The sequence below is a fragment of the Protopterus annectens genome, chromosome 10.part0 (genome assembly GCF_019279795.1).
Source record: "Protopterus annectens isolate FY-2018-M chromosome 10.part0, PAN1.0, whole genome shotgun sequence".
NCBI classification, from domain to species: domain Eukaryota; kingdom Metazoa; phylum Chordata; order Ceratodontiformes; family Protopteridae; genus Protopterus; species Protopterus annectens.
The window spans coordinates 1075647252-1075667052 of NC_056744.1; the positions used below are offsets into that span (position 1 = coordinate 1075647252).

Sequence of the window (19801 nt, forward strand, 5' to 3'; positions counted from 1 at the left end):
AATGATGTTCTTAAAGCCACATAAAGAAAATGCTTGCAGACCAGTTTTGGATCTTTTTTTTTTTTAAACCTGTTTGTGATGGTGCCAGATTCAAAATGGTGTTACTTCACAACCTGTTAACGTCTCCTGGCAACACTAGACTTAAAAGCTACTCATCACCACACTCCTATTCATCCAGACTTCAGATATTTTGTGTCTGGATCACATCATCAGTTTTCTGCCTTACCTTTGTGAACACACTTGGTGCAGTATAGTCCAAAGTGTCTAGCTCTGATTGCAGCTCACTGCAGGCTACAAGGTACCCACATTTTTCCATAATTAGACAGCTTATCTTTGCAAAATCTTTTTCAAGGTGTCTGGAACCTCTCCCTTAGGTTTGGAATCTCCTCCAGAAAGTGCGATTCAAGGAGAACATTCAAAACTCATTATTGATTCCCCTCAGCAAGGCTGTGTTCCTGGGATATCAACTAGACACCTCGGTTTAAAGAGCTTTTCTTCCACAGGAAAACAACAGATGTACATCTAGATCTATTTCAAAGGTTTTCCACTCTTCTTCGGCTTCTGCAAGGGAATACCTCATGATTTTGGTCTCACGGGATCTATGACTCTCATGACAACCCTAGTAGGATCCACATGAGTAAGGTACAAAGGTATCTGAAATCTCTTTGGTCCCAGCTCCCAGTCCTAGGGTTTGTAAGGACAGAAATCTTTTGGTAGAAACAGATATCCTTAAATCCAAGTCTCCACTTCTCCCTCCCTGCTCCAAAGCAGTCAGTCACCACAGATGTTTTGCTTAGGAAACAGTTTCTGGAGGGATAAAAGTGCAGGGGGTGTGAGATACCAAGGACAGAAACAAGGACATAAATATCCAGGAGATGCTTGCGCTGATCAAGGCACTCAACTCCCTGAACCATATTTGTTCCCCTGGATCTCTTCTAGTAGTTACAGATAATACCACAGTCAAGCAATATATCAGCAAGCAAGGGGAAAAACCAGGTTGTACACCCCCCTATGCAGACTAGCCAAGTTAGCTTGGAATGTAACTTTACAGCACAATCTCAGTCTCACTCTACAGGCATTCCACATTCCGTAAGAGCAAAACTGCCGGACAAACAAGCTGAACAGGATCATGGTAGACCCTCACGAATATTAACAAGATTGGGGGGGGGGGGTCTTCCAAGATTTAATCCATCTGTGTGAAAACCCTAAAGTATTTCGCCTCCTCCCTGAACAATCTACTGGCAATATTCTGTTCCAGGACTCTACGCAAGCAGGACAAGACGACAGATACATTTTCCTTTCTTTGGACAGGAATGTTGCTGTACACACTTTCCTCTAATAATCAGGGTACTTGTAAAAATTAAGGAGGAATCCCCCAAGATCAATGTGGTGACTCTTCTCGCCCAAGAAAACATTGTTCTCATGTCTTCTGAAAATGGTCAGGAGCAATAACCAGAAGCTTCCACACAAACTGGATCTACTCGTACAGGACCAGGGTTGCTTGATACAACTAAACATCAATCATCTTCAGATTACGGGCTGGTTGATATGGTCTTAATTCCTTTTAGGCACTAGTGAAAGCCTCCTACTAGAAAATCATGTATATTACCAACAAACAGAAAAAGCTTTCTCATTGGTGCCAACAACATAGCCAGCACCTATTCAGGGCTAGCTGTTCTCTGGTTTTAAAATACTTGTGCAAGTTACTATCCTATGGCCTTTCTTATTCCTCTACCAAGATTAATTTACCGGCCATTTCAGCCCATCTGCCCATGGATCCTCCTCTCTCTCTCCTGTCAATATGTTCTTGAAAGGGGTTTGCATAAGAGACTGCCTAGAAAACTGGTGGCCTCTCATTGGGATCTTAATTTTGTGTTAGAGAAGCTAACACTTGCTCTATTTGAACCAGCTAATCTAGTGGACTTGATATTCTTAACATGGAAAACAATTTTACTGATTGCACAGACCTCTGCAAGAAGGCTGAGTTGCAAGCTCTTATGGGGGAGTCAACTATCTCATTTTCCACAGGAACAAGGTTTCTTTAAGATTAATATCTATTATGCCTCCAAGTTTATCCTTTATGCATGCAAGTTTACCTCAAGCCAAACTATCCATCAGTTTTCTTTCCTGAACCTAAAAATAAGGGAGAAAGGATACTCAGTACCTTAGCTTTCCACAGACAAATGGATCTGAGAACCTGTAGTGGGTCCCTGAGGGATAACCCTGGGAGGCATATATTTTGAGTGTTTAGCAGCTTTAGCCCTAGAGAATGCCTTAATAGACATGGATGCAGGAGGCCTGGCTGCACCACGTGCTGGTGTAGTTTTGTCTAAGGGAATGGTGTTGGAAGGTTCCTGGACACCAGATTACAACGGAGATTCAACAACCGAGGCAGTAGTGGCCTCCGGAGCCGAGGTTGTCGGTTGTACGGTTTCGGTGGATGGTAATACCAAGGACTCTGTTTCAGCCGAAACCGAGACACTCGCGGTAGGCCTGGCCGCGGTTTCAGCCGAAACTGCGGACCACGGGTGTCGGTCCTTGTCCTTGCGTTTCTTCATTAAATGTGAAGTCGGAGTCTCAGACGACATTTTGTAAGCAAAACTAGCCCCAAAAAATTCCTCTGCAAACTCCGACAGACGTCTTCGAGTCCGTCGGTTGAAGGAAGCACAGGCGGAACAGGCAGAGACGTCGTGGTCTGGGCCTAGGCAAGGTAGGCAGTAAGAGTGGAAATCCTTATGAGGTATTTGTTTCCCACAAGTTAAGCAATTATTAATTTTATCGGACATCGGCTGAGGCAAGAAAGAGTCCCCAACGGGGTACTTAGCTTTTGAAGTCTTCGGTTTAGCTGAATTACAGGAGCTGGCCGACCGGCACTTGCGAACTGCTTCTGCTTCGGGCACCACGCGGCAAGAAAGACTGAGGAAGATGGCGTCGGCTGACGCTTTTATACCCCAGGCGCTCTGACGTCGGGGAAGGGGCGACATCAGCCGACGCCAGACCCAGACTTTGGAATCCGGCCGACTGAAGGGCTGCTTGAGGCAGGACAACCCATATGTGATGACTGCAGATGCATCCTTGAAGGACATCTTGGGTAATGCCTTGAGAAAACAAAATCTTTCCGATCTTTGGATCAATTGTTCTTTCCTTGTGAAGATAAAAAGGGACAACCTGTGTCAAAATAGACCTTTTCAAAATGTTTGCCTAAGGCTGTTACCTTCTATTATACTCACCATAACAAATTATTCCAGGCAGGGTCATGACCCACTTTTTCAGTGTTTTGAAATCATCTATTGCTTTTGGGAATGGGTTGGATTCTAGAAGTATTCTAGGAGCTGCTTCCTGGCCCTCTGTATATACTTTTACAAAGCATTACAAGTTTTATTCTTTTTCTAGGTCTAGATCAAGCTTTGCTAGGGCCATTCTACAGGGGCTCCTGAACCATTCTCCTTCCACCAAAGTTAGCTATGGTAATATTCCCATATATCTGAGGCTACTGCAGCAGTGATCAATATGAACATAGTATAGTACAGTACTGCAATTTGAACTTCCCATAGCAGCAGATGTTCAAATGATGACCGCTGCAGTAGCCCCCCTTGTTTTTTGTTTCTTTATGCCAGAGTGTGTACATTTATTTTTTTTGTTTCAAGCGTGGTCTGTTCAGGGATCAACCTCCTTTCTCTGCAGGCAGGAAAAGGTCTGAAGGGCTTGGCACCCAAAAATGTCAGTCAGCTCAGCTCAAGCTGCCCAACAGTTTGGGCATGTGGAAAGTACCCTGAAGCTTTGGGAGCTGGCCGTCCGTTGCATCCTTGGCATCATATAACACACATAGCTGAGGCTAATGCAACAGTAATCAGGAGAGATATAGGGACCCTTCCCTCTCATCAAAATCTGTCTCTTCTGTGAGGGATTCCTGTGGGGAATTCAAGTGTTGCCTCTTACAAGTCCTCTTCCGTGGGACTTCTTCAGTGGGATGTTCTGGGGAGGTATCTGAATAGATGGGGAGTTCCCTGGTGGGAACTGCTTGGAAGGTCTTCTAGGCTGGCTGTCCCTGAGGTGTATGATGCAGCGACTTGGGCACAGGGTCCAGAAAGCAAACTAAAGTATGGATGCAAAGAAAGGAGAGTCAACACTACTCTAGATTGAGAGAAAGCCCTCATCACCTCAAAAAGCAGAGGGGCCCAAAGAGGCTAAGGGTAATCCCACCACAGCCAAGGCTTCCAGAGCAGACAACCCCCCCCCACCGAACACCCCAAACCCACTGCTCCCAGGGAGCAGTTGGAGAAGAGCTATCAACTGCTGAGGCTCTGAGAGGAAGCAATGGCTCCAAACACTTTCAAAATCAAACCCTCAGATCCAGTGCTTCAGCTCTGAGAGCTGATGTGTTCCAACAGAGTTGGAGCCAATTGGGTCAGGGAAGTAGCCGGAGTACAGGCTGAAATAACCTTTGGATCCAATGGTTTGACTTTTGGGGCTCTTGAATCTAAGGTTTCTGAACATGCTGGTTGGACTGGAGAAGGAGCAATCTCAGGTTGAAAATAAGGTTGGCAGCTCATGGAGCTGATGGGAGATTGTGCTGGCACCCCACCCCCAATTTGGATCTCTGTCCTAAGGAATTTCCTCATCACCCTATCTACCTCCGCTTAGGATAGACTATGGAAATACCTAAAGAAGAGGATGTGGAAGGTAACCTTCAAGACTTCTTAGGTGTTTCCTGTAATAAGGGAGGCCTCAGTCTTCAGAGAGAACCTGGGAGCACAGGCCAAAGAGATGAAACAGTAGACTGTGCCAGAGCCAAAGGTTTTGGAATAAATATTTTTAGGAGCCTTCTTTGGAGGTTCTACAGTAAGTGTAGACTGCAGAGTCCAGGCAGGACAGAGCTTATGGTGCTCCCTGGGCTTTGATTTCTGGGAGGGGGTTTTAGCCCCTGAAAAAGTGCATGAAGATTAAACTGAAGCGGCAATGAGTCCTTTCAAAATTAGCTTATTCCTCCTGTCGCTAATTGCTCTAACATTAAATTCCACACATATGGTATAAGAGGAGTTCAGATGTACTGGACCCAAACAATAAACTCACTCCCTGTGGGCATCAGAAATGGAGATCTTATGTCCACAGGAAATGTATTTTTTAAATCAAATTGGCTTATCAGCCATACTGGAAGAACACAAGTTTAAGACAGAAAATAAATACCGAAAACTTGGAAGAGAAGGTTCTTAGTTAAATAACCCCCCTTACCCTCAGTAAAGAGAAGAAAGAACTGTTAAAGGGTAATAAGAAACAGCAGACTTTCACTCACAATACCCCAAAGGAGTTTGAGGAATCGCAATCCTGACCGTCTTGAAGAGCAGCAAACGAGATCCAAGGGTTTGCAGTGGTTAGGCGCATTATGGGTAGGGGAGGAGCTCCAGATTTGGATCTGGGATCTTTAAAAAGTGGCTGGGTCAGATCACAGGGTCAGATCCAAACCCATTCATCAAGGAATTAATGAAAATGACATCAAATTGGAAGTTTTGTAGGAGAAAAAGTAGGCAGAGGGTGGAGTGGCAGTCTGTAGAATAGTGCAAATGACAGATGTTGGAGAATATACAGCGAGATTTCTTAATGACAGAGATATAAATTTAGATGCGTAAGATTAGGATACAGAAAAGTGAAGTAAAGGGTGTATAACTGACTGAGTTTAGTTTGGGAGGGGGTTAGCCTAGGTTAATGCAACTGTTCTCAATTTCGCTCTATTAGTCCATCTATAGGATTTTGATACTACTATTTAACATTTTATTTTCTAGGTGTTTTTTTTCTGTTTTGCAATATGAAGCAACACTAGTCTTTATCTCATTACTGCCTTTAGTGGGTAGATTTGGCAGTTGCCCTTTGACATCCTTGGACAACAAACTATTCCCTAGCTATGCATTCATTCTGATGACAGAGTTAGGCAGCCTCCTCAACACTGGTGTCAATCATTTTGTACCTGCATTTAATCAGACACTTACTGACTCTGAGGATTATCCTAGAATTTATAGGTTGACTGTGATCAGAGGCCTCATCAAACAACGTCCTCCTGCAGTTAATGTCTTGTGTCTTCAGTGGCAGAGGTAGAGACCTGTCTGCCCAATATTTATTTTATTTATTTATTGCATTTGTTAACCGGGAAAGTCCAATGGGCCTAGATATAGCCCATTTTCAGTGGAGGGCCAGGGAGAAAAGCTCCACATTAACTGCATACAAAAGTAAAAATGTTAACACAGAGAACAAAGTATTTCGAGCAATACTTTCACATTTAAAGAAGGTAATAGCAGCAACAGTAATGATGTTCACAATCGGGTGTAAATATGTAAGTAAAGATGGCATGCATTCAAGATAGCACATGAGTATAAATATATTTGCAGAGTTCTTAGCAGATGAGAGTTGACTTCAATAAAGAAAGGAAGTGACAGAAGGGCTAAAGGAGGAGTCAATTTAAGGTGACAGCAAGGAGTCAGTATGGCAGAGAGAAGGAGAGGAGATATTTGTAGTGGATTGGTTAAAGTTGAGGCTCCAGAAAGAGAAGTCAGGTGTTGCGGTTATTTGTTGGGGTGCAGGAGTATAGCCAGTGAGAAGAGAGATGTAATTTGAGGGATTTTTTAAAGGAGGCAGGATTGCTGATAGTCCTGAGTGAGGAAGGGAGATGATTCCATAATTTGAAGACAGTGTGAGAATACATTTGGTCAGCTGAGTGCTTGGGTTTTTCGACAGACAGTAACATTTTGTTTTCAGAGATGTGCATATATCTCTAAACTTTACATTATAATTGAAAGACACCAGTTCTGATCCTTTGGTCATTTCTAAAGAAAAGATGGAAAGACAAGCTACTGAGTTCAACACTACTTGCATGAAATTTCCCCTTCACTGGGATTCCTGAATGTTGGTGGAAGCAAGTCAGGGTCTAGTCAAGAAGACCCAAAGATGTTACTAATTATGTGTACAACTGAAGGAATAACAGCTGGTTTGGGTTTTTTGAGCCCCAACAGATGAAAGTAACTATTATGGAAACTGGACAGTTTTTCCTGCCCCCCCCCCCCCCCCCCGCTTGATATTCCCCAGAGGGGACACTCTTGGTGGGGGTGTCTGTGGGGTGTCAGAAAATAAGGATTCATCTGCATCAAACTAAGTGAGTAGATTTGGGTGCAGTATGAGGACACTGGTCTCTCCTCTTTAATGCGGGAGCTGTCTCAGATGTACTAGGTTTGTCAGGTGGCCGAGAAAGAACACGTGACCTTTACCATAATATAAAACATTTTTCAGTGAAATGCTTGCAATCAAAAATGGAGGGGGTACTGGCAGAACTGATGTAGCAGGTACCAGGCTAAGAGTTGCACAGTACAAGGTCTGACTTTCTTATACTTCTTTTCCAAAAAGGAGAACAATTTCCTCCCAGGGTCTGCAAGCCCACAAACAAATTTAGTTGGTATATCAGTAGAGAGAGAGAGAGACAAGACAGACAGATAGCCTTCTCGATGTATGAAGAACTCTGTGGCCAGCTGTGGAAATCTAGAAACTGATACCGGTCATTGATACAGTACCAATTTCGTAGAAGGGTTGGTGAGACTGGGATACTACCTTCCTACTTGTCAGAGAAGTGAAGATTTTGGAGCTCAAGGCTGACAATTTTGTACCCTGCAAAGTTAACACCCTCTAGTCTTTGCAATATGGATGAAGGCTGCTGGCATCACGCTGTTAGTTGCAGCTATATCTCTTTAAGATGTAGAACACCCTGCTTGTTTACACATAAGATGACGGGTGCCCTATTATCAGGGCCGTCCCCAACTAATTAAAAGGCAAGACATTTTTTGCTTGAAGAATCACAAAGTTAGCTCATTTAAAAAAAATAATATATTTTTGTTAAAAGAAGCACAAAGATCCTACTCAGACTTTCTATGTGAAGTTTCAAGAAAGAAAATATACTGAAGGGAAAACAAGTGCATGTATTAGTAACAGCAAAAAACAATGAATAGCCCCAAGAATTAAGTGTTGCACATGAAAAATAAAGCTAAATCGAAAAGCAACAAGTGCAATCACAAACACGGCACATGGGTGATACTGTAGTAAAAAACTATAATGAAAATGAGCGCTTTTCATGTCTAAAAATAGAATTCTATGTTTACTACTCTACTGCAGGTTTACATTATGCAGTCATTTTTATATTAGTTGCCCGTTTTGCATTCATTTTGCTTTAAGGTTGAATTGGATGACGTGATTGAGGTTATCTCATTGGATGTTTTAAATTGCAGATTAGGTATTTTTAGAATGCGTTTTGAGGCTGTTATTTGTAATCTGATGAAGCGTCATTTTTAGACGTGAACTCTCATTTTCATTAAAGCTTTTTTTTACTACAGTATCACACACGTGCCGTGTTTGTGTTTGCACTTGTTGCTTTTGGATTTGTTTACATTTATTGGTGACCATTCCAAGGAATAACACAGGCCTTGGAAAGATCATAAAGTCAGAGATCTAATCAGGCAATCAACAAAGGAGTGCAGTTATTCTATAGAGGTAGGAAGGAAAAATGTCAAAGTGCATGCTCACTGTAGCAGTGAAAGATGCCTGGATGGTACAGATGAACATACTAGTAAACACACTAGTAAAATTATGTTTATGGCCAAAAAAGAACGGATGATGCTGGTACCTCTCTCTCCCTTTACTCTATTCCTCCAAATGTTGTTCCTGGAATATCAAAAATTCACAGTCAGGCCCATTGGTCAGACTTTTGCCTGCAGTGTAATCCCCACTTTATCAGGACTAATACTGCAGCTGTGATCCTTATGATACACAAACAGCACTCCCCCCAAATGAAAGTCTGTGCCAGACCTAGGGCAGGTTTCAGAACAAACCCTCTAATGGTGTACATCAGCACCCCACAACTCAAACTACCTCTCGACATCAAATTTAAATTTGTCTACACCCTGAAAAGCAAACCCTTAAAAAGGGTAACAATGAATCCTCTATAACTGCAGCATGCCAACCAACAAGGCCTGAAGAACAGAAGAAAAGTTCTAGATCATAAGTATCACTGACCCATGACTAAATGTCTCAAAGGATTAGGTCAAGCTGGTTGACCACTGGCTCAAGCTGATTACCTGGAACACAGCAATGCAAAACCCCTGAGATACAATACCAAAGTTGGGAGAAGTGGTTACACCACTTCCAATTTCTGGGTCAGCTTGGAGCTTTACACAATGGGCCTCCAGTGAAAATGGGTTTTATAGCACAGACTGAAGTTTCCAGTAATCAGATGCAATAAATAAATCATCTACTGAAGATGAGGATTTTTTTGTTCTTGAGCCTCGTTAACCAAAGGAGAACTCACAACTTGCACTGATCTGGGGGGTGAGTAGAACATCCTGCTCATCACAAGGAGTATTAGCACTCCGACTTGCCCTCTTAGAGCATTTATCCTTGGTGAGGATGCTCTGACTTACACCTGGGCTGCAAGGACGACCCACTTTCCAATCTCAATAGGAAGAGTTCTCAGCAGATGTCATGGCCTGGTTGCAGACTGACAAGTTTTCCTTTCATCACCTTCAAGTACACATAGTGAACCTGTGGCATTTGTGGCATCAGAATATATCTAAGGCTACTACTGCAGTGATCAATATGAACAACACAGTACAGTACTGCAGTGTGAACTTACCATAGCAGTAGATGTTCGAATGAGGACCAATGCTGTAAGCTGCTCCCTCCATCCACCCTCTTGTTTTTTGTTCTTTCTTTATGCCAGGGTGTGTATATTTATTTTTTGTTCCTAGCGTTGTTCACTCACGGATCAGTCTCCTCTCTCTGCTGGCAGGAAAGGTCTGAAGGGCTTGGCACCCAAAAATATCTTAACTCAGCTTGAGCTGCTTGACAGTTTGGGCATGTAAAAGGTTCCCTGAAGCTTTGGAAGCCGGACTGCTATTATATCCTTGACAGCATGTAACCCACGTAGCTGAGGCTACTGCAGCAGTGATCATTCAAACATCTACTGTTATAATAAGTTCATCTTACACAACTGTACTTTAGCAGTCCAGCAACAATCACAGAGCTATCAGAGTAGAATACTTAATAAAGTGAGAGCTGACAACTGTGGACTACTACACAAGGAAGGCGGAATATCTCTGGACTTTAGGAGCTGCTACATTTTATTTTACAAGTAAAAATAGAATGCATGACTGCTGACTGCATGCATGTGGAGTGGGTGGGTGTCATTAAACCAAAAGTAAAAAAACAACATTTTTCCCCTAAATATGGAACTAAAAAAAGAAGAAAAATATTCTACCCTTTTCTGTGTTTAATGGATCTAACCTGCCATGCTTATCTCAACACACACTCTCTCTCATGCATTTTCTGATACAGAAATACAATAGGTATGATCTTAACAGCTCTTATGAAATGGATGCCTTCAAATCAACTCTGGGTGAATGATATTCTGAATTCAACTATCATGTACAAGAGTAAAAGTGCAAATTAAGTATCATTACCAGTAATAACCTACTAGCTTAGTGTCAAGTCAGAGGGAATAATTAAATGCTTAATGCTGCTGAAAAATCATTAAATTCTTATATTACATCACAATGCCTAATAAAAATGTAGTTGTAAACCCGGTTTCCTAAATAACTATTTACTTGCAGTTTCTAACCTTGGTCTGCAATTAAAATTATAACTTCTTTTCCACATTTCTATAAGACACCACCCAAATTATTACAAGAGAGGGGATTCAAACAAACTTAACATTATTTTTCATGAAATAATTACACTGCCTATAGAGCAATTTTTTGCTTATCTTTTCAGGCAGAGAGTTCGGTGCCATATCCTGTAACATTAAAGGCAGTTCAAAAGCATAACAGTTGTGCAACTAAACTTACCATAACAGTGGATGGTCCACAGTAGCTCCAAAGCTATCCATTGTAACAGATGAGTGGTCTGAGGAACTATACCCACAGCAGAGTCACCCACATGTGACTGAGGCAAATGGCTAAGCCTGCTGTAGTGGGAAAGGCCGGTTTGCTAAAGTTTTTCTTTTTAAGGCTAGAAGAAGAAACGACCAAGGGACCAGTAGTTTGTGTTCCATGGTCAAGCCAAAATGGTGCCTCCTTCCAGAGGAAAACAGTAAGAGCCGGTAAAAATTTAAAGTCTTTAAAATTCACCTTTTTTCACACAAAAGCATTTTAAAACACTGTCAGCAGCAAAAGTAAAATATGCACAACTTCTCTATGAAAAATTACTTTAAACAACTTTTAAACTGACAGGTAAAAGTGCGCTCCTTTTTAAAAAGCACAGTTAAATCTCGAGACAGCCCGTTAAAACACAAATACCTATTCAAAAAATATCCTTCCTAAACAGGAAAGTACAATAAAACAAACATTTTTTTTTTTTTTTTTAAAATCTGGAAGTTTTTGTTTCTCCCCAAAGAGAAATTATCATTCCAGCAATGGAATACCACAAGCAGACAGTCAATCCTGGAGCAGAGCACTACGTTCAACGGCAAAGAAACTGGAAGCTCTGAAGGGCTTGGCACCTCAACCTGTCTTTTGTAATTTGGGCATGTGGAATGTCTCCTGAAGATTTGGGAGCTGGCTGTTATCCTTGGCAGTATACAACTCACACAAGCCAAGGCTACTGCAGCACTGATCAATATGATGAACATTAAAACTGATTAATTTCAGTCAACTATAAAGATCTCCTTACTTCACAGACTACCTACTGCCTTGCTAATGAATTCAGTTACCAGTATATGTCACTGCATACAACTTCACAATACAAAAGTCAAACTAAAGATGGATGCAATTTTGTATTACTAGTTTGCCGATGGGTATGAATTATAATAAAATATTTTTAATGGCTCTCAAAAGAAGAAAAAAAACAAGGACTGTACCTTATCCGCGAATTCACACAGAATGTTTTCAGGCTTTAAATCCCTGTGTGCAATACCTTGAAATAAAACATAAAAAAACGCACAGATATGATGACCCAGTACTTGGCAAAATTAACACAAATGAGGTGCAAAAAAAAAAAAATTACACAGAAATCGTAGTCAGATACACTACAGGTTTTCAACAAATTTACAGTGGAGAACCATATCTAAAATTGGAAGAATGGCAAACTACATAGCAGCATGTATCTGTGTGGCCAGGACAAATGCATATTTAAGAGAGTTTATAATAGCTCTGAAATATTTGCTTACCTGTTTTACAACACAGCAGTGTACAAAAGGCACATTCTGCTTTGGCTTCTCAAGATAAAAAACTGTGACACGTATATAATATCCAATAAAACATTTTGAGATTTGGACAGTATCAAATGGCTCATAAGCTATACATGACAGAAGCACATGATTTACACTACAAGGCAGTGCACTACAAAGTGAATCCATATACAAGAGAGAAGTATTTATCAAGTGGCTGGAGCACACGTCTGGAAAAGGAGAGTTTCAGGCATTTTCATTCATACATACATACATGCACAAGTACATATTTAAAAAAACAGTAATGCTGCAGAAGGACAGAGCATCTGATGTGGCCAACACAACCTAGATTCAACTAGTGGACCGGATCTTGAGTTGATTAGGAAAGTGCTATAAAGGAGTGTCAGTTTTACAGGTGCACCTGTCCAAAGCAGAGTTTGGGATTCTGGCAAGAACTACAGCTCACTGATGCAGCCTGGGGCTCCAACCTGCAGCAAGCAATAGGAAAATGCTTGCCTGCACGGATGTCAGTGAATACTATGTGTTAGGGGGTAGATTGAAGGTAGGGCATAATAAAACTTACAAAAATTCTTGACAATAACTTTCTACAGCTTGAATACCACCTGAACTGACAATGGGGGGAACTGAATGGGTCAAAAGGGTAAAGTAGAGGCTTGATGGTCTTGATGGAGAGAATTAATTTGTGTGATGTACACATGTAATATACATACATGGGTATACATAAATTGTGTGAATCCACATTTCTGTGGCATACAATTCTTCTAAATTTTCTGAACTAAAACGGAATAGATTGACAGTATATTTGTGTTAAAAATATTTGGTCTAAACAGAATTTGTTTGAAAAAAGAAAGCACAATTGTGTAAGTAAACTTATCATAACAGTTGATGTTTGATCACTGCTGCAGTAGCAGGTTATACCCTGCATAGAATACAACAGCATGCCAACTTCCAAAGCTTCAGGGCACCTTTCATATACTTCAAACCACCAGTTAGCTTGAGCTGAGTGGATTAAAAAGACAGTCTTTAGCAGCAAGCCTTTCAGAGCTTTCAGACCAGCAGAGGCAGGGAGGCTGAGTTCTGAAAGGACAATGCTAGGAACAAATAAAATAAAAATAAAATAAATAAATAAATGTACATACCCTGGCATAAACACCACATCAGAAAACAAGGGAGATGAAGGGAGGCAGTGGCTACTGTAGCCATAATCGTTTGAACATCTGGTATGGTAAGTTTAATTACATTGATCTCTGCTGCAGTAGCCATAACTTTATGGGTAGATAACCTTAGCTCAAGTACACTTGGGAGGTGGAAAGAGGGTCCAGGAGCACCAGAAGAATGGTCCTAGCAAAGTCTGATCTAGCTTGTAATGCTTTGCAAAAGTAGAAAAGTTCTGCTTCTAAGACACTTCTGGAAACAAACCCTTTCAAACTATGGCTCAAGTCAAGGTCTTGGTACAGTGGGCCTTGACCCTGCCTGGAACAGTTTTGTTGTGGTGAGTATAACTGCCTAGACAACTATTTGGAAATAGTCTGATACAGGTTGTCCCTTCCTCTTCCCTTCACAAGAAATGAGCAACTGACCTGAAAATTTGAAAGATTTGGTTCTGTCACGATAATACCAGAGTTGTAAGTGGACATCTGAGGTACGAAGTATATTTCTCCTGCATTTTTAGGTTCAGAAAAGAAAATGGAGAGATGGATACTTGGGCTTAATGTAACTCAGATACCACTTCAAGCATAAAAATAAGGATGAGTTCTCAGAGAAATCCTTTCAAAGTGGAAAATGAGAAGGATGACTCACAATAAGACCTTAAACTCAGATAACCTTCTTGCAGAGCTCAAAGCAATTAGCAAAACTGTTTTCTATCTTAAGAACTTCAAGTGAGACACATTAGCTGGTGCAAATGGAGCAGATGTTTACTTCTCTAACACAGATTTAAGATCCCAGGGAGGGGACACCTGGTTTCTTAAAGGCCTGTTATGCAAAACCCCTTCAAAAACATTTTGACACGAGAATGCACTGATAGAGGAGGATCCATGGGCAGACATGCTGAAATGGCCAATGAATGAACTTCGACAGAGGAGTAAGAAAGGCCATAGAATAGTAACTCACAAAAATACGGAGACCAGAAAACATCTAACCTTAAAGGGGTGCTGGTTATGTTGTTGGCACCAGCGGGCTTTCTACTTCCATAAGAACTTGCTGTATGTCCTCCATAAATAGGTGTCTAAAGGGAATTAAGATTCTATCATCGAAGCAGTCAATTGAAGTTGCTTGGGGTTAAGGTGCATCAAACACCCCATATCTTGTGAGTATATCCACTCTTTATGTAAGCTCGTGTTAACAGCCCCAGCCATTTCCAAGAGAAGGGAGAACTACATTTGTCTGGGCTAGTATGGAGTCACCCCAGTGATCCTGGGGGATTGTGACTCTTCAGAAGTACCATAGAACACCACCACTTGTCCATCTACCTGCTTAACTCAATAAACTACTGGAAACTTCAACAAGGTGTCTTTATTCTTCCCACAGGGAGGGCTATCAGACAGACCCTCTCAGATCTGCTAGTTAAAGTGATTTTATCTGGACTAGTCCTTTATAGTTTCTTTTTAGTCCTGTCACCCTCTGGATCACAGGGGGGATACCAGACTTCACTCAAGCCCTCTGGATTACCTCTGTAATTATTGTACCGGAGTAGGAACAAAATATAGACACCTTTTATTGACTCTCCCCTATTTCTTCCCATCTACTAAGGATCTGGTATAATGGACAGGCACTTTCCTGTTGTCTTTGTTTGTGGCCTAGTGGATATGGGCATCCTGAAGCAATGTAGAAACTATTTCATGTTCATTGACAACCACTTAATTTTAGAACAGACAAACAGTATGCGAGACATGTAGATACAATGTCATTGGAAGCAAAGCTCTCACAAGTACACACACAAAGAAATGCAAACCAAGTTGTCAGTGTTACTCCCAAAACACAATCAACACTAACAAACAGAGACACATATATGCAGAGGTGCTCTCAAGTAATCTACCCAAACCTCCAAGATCTCCTAAAAGCATCTTCTCAGTGGCTCCGCACACACTCAAAACACAGAGCCTCACACAGCACACAACTCTGAAAATCACAGTAGCCCCGCTTCTAAGCTCATAAAGCAACACGCCACACAATCTAACTTTCTAGTTATTGGAGATTCCATTGTAAGACATACTGATATCCCCCTTATCAGGTTACAGAAGGAGAAAATAACAGTGAGCTAGCTGTCTGTCAGATCACACATACACTTGGGCCTTTAAATCATAAGTACCAGTATGATATGGTCACAGTCTATGTGGAAGTTAAATGCCCCAAGATGTACTTCACTGGACTATATGAAGAGAAACATGATAGAACTCTGATTACATGTCCCAGGTGGCAGAGAGTCTACCATTGAGAAGCCTGGGAAGACATGATCAACAAACCAAGATGCTTTGCCAGAGATGGATTGCACTTGTCACCACTTGGATTCTGGCAAAAACTTTATCCCCACAGTGCCCTTTTTAGACCGTGCCAAGTTGTTAAACTCTCCAACACAACAAAAAAACAGTCATGACCACCTAAACATACTGCTGTTCAACACTAGGAGCTTAAATAAAAAGCTGCACTCCTTACCCCAGAGAACATAGACATATGTCCAGTCACAGAAACATGGTTTAGAACCATGGAGAGCACCCTGGCTATCAAAGGCTACAATGCCTTTCATATATTTTGATCCCCTTCACCTTTGGATAAAACAAAGGCAGGCAATGTCTCAGTGTTTATAAAGGACAAGTACACTGCTAGACTGGTTCAGGAACAGGACTCACTTGAGTTGCTCCATGCTCAACTAAACATTGGTGTGATCCCCTAACATGAGACTGGAATACCACTCCTCCTACCTAAACCTGGAATCTCTTAACATTCATCCGGATACTATACTTATGGGTGATGTCAACTATCCCTCCATAAACTGGGAGAATTATATGACCTATAATTGACCTATAATTGACTTGCTCAAAGAAATTTGGACTTTAACACAAATACCCTGTGCTCCTCCTTTTGTGGTGTCCCAGGGAAAAACATTACACAGATTAAAAAATAAATAAATAAAAACATACATACAATACACATATGCTGGAATGCAAAATACCAGACAAATGAGTGATCAGTTTAGGTGGGTAGAAATGCTTTGCATTTATTACAATATATACAAGTTGTATTGTATTACCTGTACTGTTGCATTACCATAGAAAAAAAAATGCTAGCAATAGTGTTAGTCATTCGGATAATGGTTTGCATTTTGTGTAGATAAAACTGAAATTGTACTAATACAATTAGAGCAACATGCACTGTAGTCTAGTTGGAGCTGTATGCATAGGCTTTCTCAAAATAGTAACTAAAGGTTGGTGGTCAGTTTCAATCTGGATAGGTTGACCATAAACATAATCACGGAACTTTGAACATGTAAACACAATTGCCAAGAGCTCTTTCTCAATCTGGGCGTACTGTATGATGGATGCTGGATGATGATTCTCAGTCTGGGTAAGAGTTCTCAATGCATAAGCTACTGGTCTACGCTCTTGACGAATGACTGCACCTAGACCAAACTTAGAAGCATCACAGGAAAGAGCAACTGTTTTGTGAACATCATAGCAGCTGAGAGTTGGTGGATTGGCAATTTTCTGCTTCAGGACATCAAATAATCTTTGGTGCTATTCTGACCATGACCAAACTACATATTTACATGTCAGCTCTCTGAGCGGTGCTGAAAGTTGGCTTAAATCAGGAAAGAACTTGCCTAGATAGTTGACCATGGCAAGAAAATGTTGTAGGGTTTGGACATTGTCTGGAGCTGGCATCTCAAGAGTTGTTTGCTTCAAAGGATCTGGTCATAAGCCTGAACTGGTAAACAAGTGACCAACATAAGTAACCTCTCAGCCTGAACTTGCACTTCTGAGTAGTCAGCTTAACATTTATTTCACTTGCTCTTTCCAGAACTTTGAGGTTTCTGTCATGTTCGGCTTCACCACTGCCTCCTACTAGAATATCATCTACTATAATTAGCACATGGATAGCCAGAAAAAAAATTGCTCCATCACATGCTGAAAGACTTCATTGGCAGAATTTACTCTAAATAGCACTCTCAGAAATCTGCATCTTCCAAATGGCGTATTCTGATATTGGAGCTTTTCTTATGAGCTACTGCTATGGAGGATAACCATTCAGTAGGTTCTTCTACTGGACAAATTACTCCTAGCTGCACCATTTTGTCTAGCTCAGCTTTGACTCTGGCTCTGCATAGCTACTGGAACTTTCCATGCTGGTCTGACAACTGGACTGACCTCTTGGTCTAACTTCATAGAGTAGACAAGTAGTTTGCCTAGTTTGGCTGCAAAAATATGAGCATACCCAGAAAAAATAGTTTGGGTGAAATTTGAGCTGTTGTCATTCAGGCTTATATGGTGTACTTCTTTATTAAGTGAAAGCAGTCACATTTTCAAACTGTTTCTGAGGCCCAATAATGACTGCAAGTGTCTTGACTACAAAAAATTGCAAGTCACAGCTTTTCACAGCAGAGTAACATGAAAGCACTACTGAAACTTTGGTTTGAATCTCTTCACCACCATAAGCAATAAGCTTTGCACACTGTCAAATTAAGTTATTCTGCAGCTTTTAGTCTAGCAAACGTTTCTGCTGACATAACACTGCACTTTGAGCAAGTATTTACTTTGAGCTCTACAGGACTCCCATTAATCCAAACAGTACAAAAGATCTCATTCTTTGCCCATAAATCTACTGCATTGACTTTCACAAAGCACAGACACACCATCAACATAATAAGTAGGGTCGCAGCTTTCTAACTGATCAACTTGCTTCTTGGAATACCCTCTTTTAATAAAAAAATGTGCCTTATTTGATTCAGAAAATCTTTTGAAATAATTCCACTTACTGTAAGAATGACATTGCTGACCAAAAGTTAAGCACTTTTCTCTTTTGTGTTTGAGATTTCCACAACAATTACGACAGCTGACAAAATTTGGTACTGCAGCTAACTTCGCTGGTTTATAGTTGGTATCAGAAGTGGAGGTAACCATGAACCATTTTTGTTTTACTAAGCATGCTCTAGAATTTGCTGGAAAGACTCAGGATTTACCAGGGACCGTTACAGGACCTGCAGTAGCTGCCATGTGCTTGGGCCTGTTTCTTTTAACCATGTGCTGCATACATTAATATGAGCTTTGTCACCGTGTCTTCCACTTCTATTCTCATTTGTAAGCATACTTGTGTGCTTTTCTGTAAGCTCGTATATCTGACAAATCCCAACAGACTTAATGTCAAATCATCATCTCGAAGCAAAATCTTTCTCACTGTGTCATTAATACCACACGCAAGCCTGTCCTTTATCAACTCATCTCTCAGATCATCAGATCTGCACATTTTAGCCTTATTTCTCCAGTCAGTTATATATGCTGCAAAAGTTTCACCAGGCTTTTGATCCCTTGTGTAAAATAAGTGCCGTTCCATTGTAATATTCGTTTGGGGGTTACACATTTCTCAAAATTTACGTTTTAAACATTCATGGTATTCCCTTGTTTCAGCCGGTACCACAATACGTCAGTTTTTCTCCCTTCCCCTGCAAACACAGCAGGTGCATACTCAAATGAATGCTCTCTTCCAATGGGCTCTGAACCATTTAATTAAGCAGAATAAATGCCTTCCTATGCAAGTTTTTGTCAGAAAAAGCAGCCTGTATGAAAATATCATATTTCTGTTCAAACACTCTCCAGTATTCTGCAATAATGTCAAACACAATTGGTGCCAGTCTGTGAAAACCTTCTGCCACGCCCTCACATTATAGTAAAACACAATGCAAAATGACCCTTGCAATTATGTATGAACATACACGCACACCAGGTACTTGGAATAATATTCAAATGCACAGTTAACTCTTGGAAATACTGTAATATGTGAAATATACCTGTAATAACTGTACTTTGCGAAATATGCTCTGAAACAACTTTACTTTGTGAAATAACTGCACTGTAATACTGTACACACTTTAAAACACTTTGTAAACTTTGGATATTTTGAATAGCTTTAGTTAAGAAAAAGTAGCACATAGTGAAAAAATGCGGTAATTTTCCCTTTTTTGTCCATTTTATGTGATTCAGATATTGTTTCAAACATTTTCGTAACTATTTTGAATATCAATATGTCACAGTTTTGAATGTTTCTTTTAATATAAAATTAGTTCGGAGTGCTTTGTTTTATATTTGTAACAAAAGAAATCATGTAAGCAAGTTTTAGTACCTGGAATTTACTTTGTTTTGCGAGTCGTTTGAGCAGTACGGATTTATCCATTCCTGTATATTCCTCCAAGCCTCATAGCTGCAACTCTGGATCCCATTCTGACACCACATTGCTCTTATGTGCAAAGATGGTGTACTGTATACAAATACATCCGGATGGATGACACGAGCATTAAACTTAATCTAAATGACTGACTGACTACATATTTGCATGTTCTCACTATAGCTGCTCACTTAATATGGCACTCTTTGCCTGCAT

At 40.7% G+C, this 19801-nt stretch overlaps 1 protein-coding gene across 1 annotated transcript in view; it reads right to left on the reverse strand.

Annotated features, from left to right (window-relative positions):
• Window positions 1-19801, reverse strand: part of MKNK1 (MAPK interacting serine/threonine kinase 1) — a gene marked incomplete in the record, with an annotated part of 837567 nt that overhangs the window by 310928 nt on the left and 506838 nt on the right. Inside the window, 1 exon segment of the mRNA XM_044085821.1 lies at window positions 11882-11937. Coding sequence (XP_043941756.1) covers window positions 11882-11937 — 56 coding nt within the window.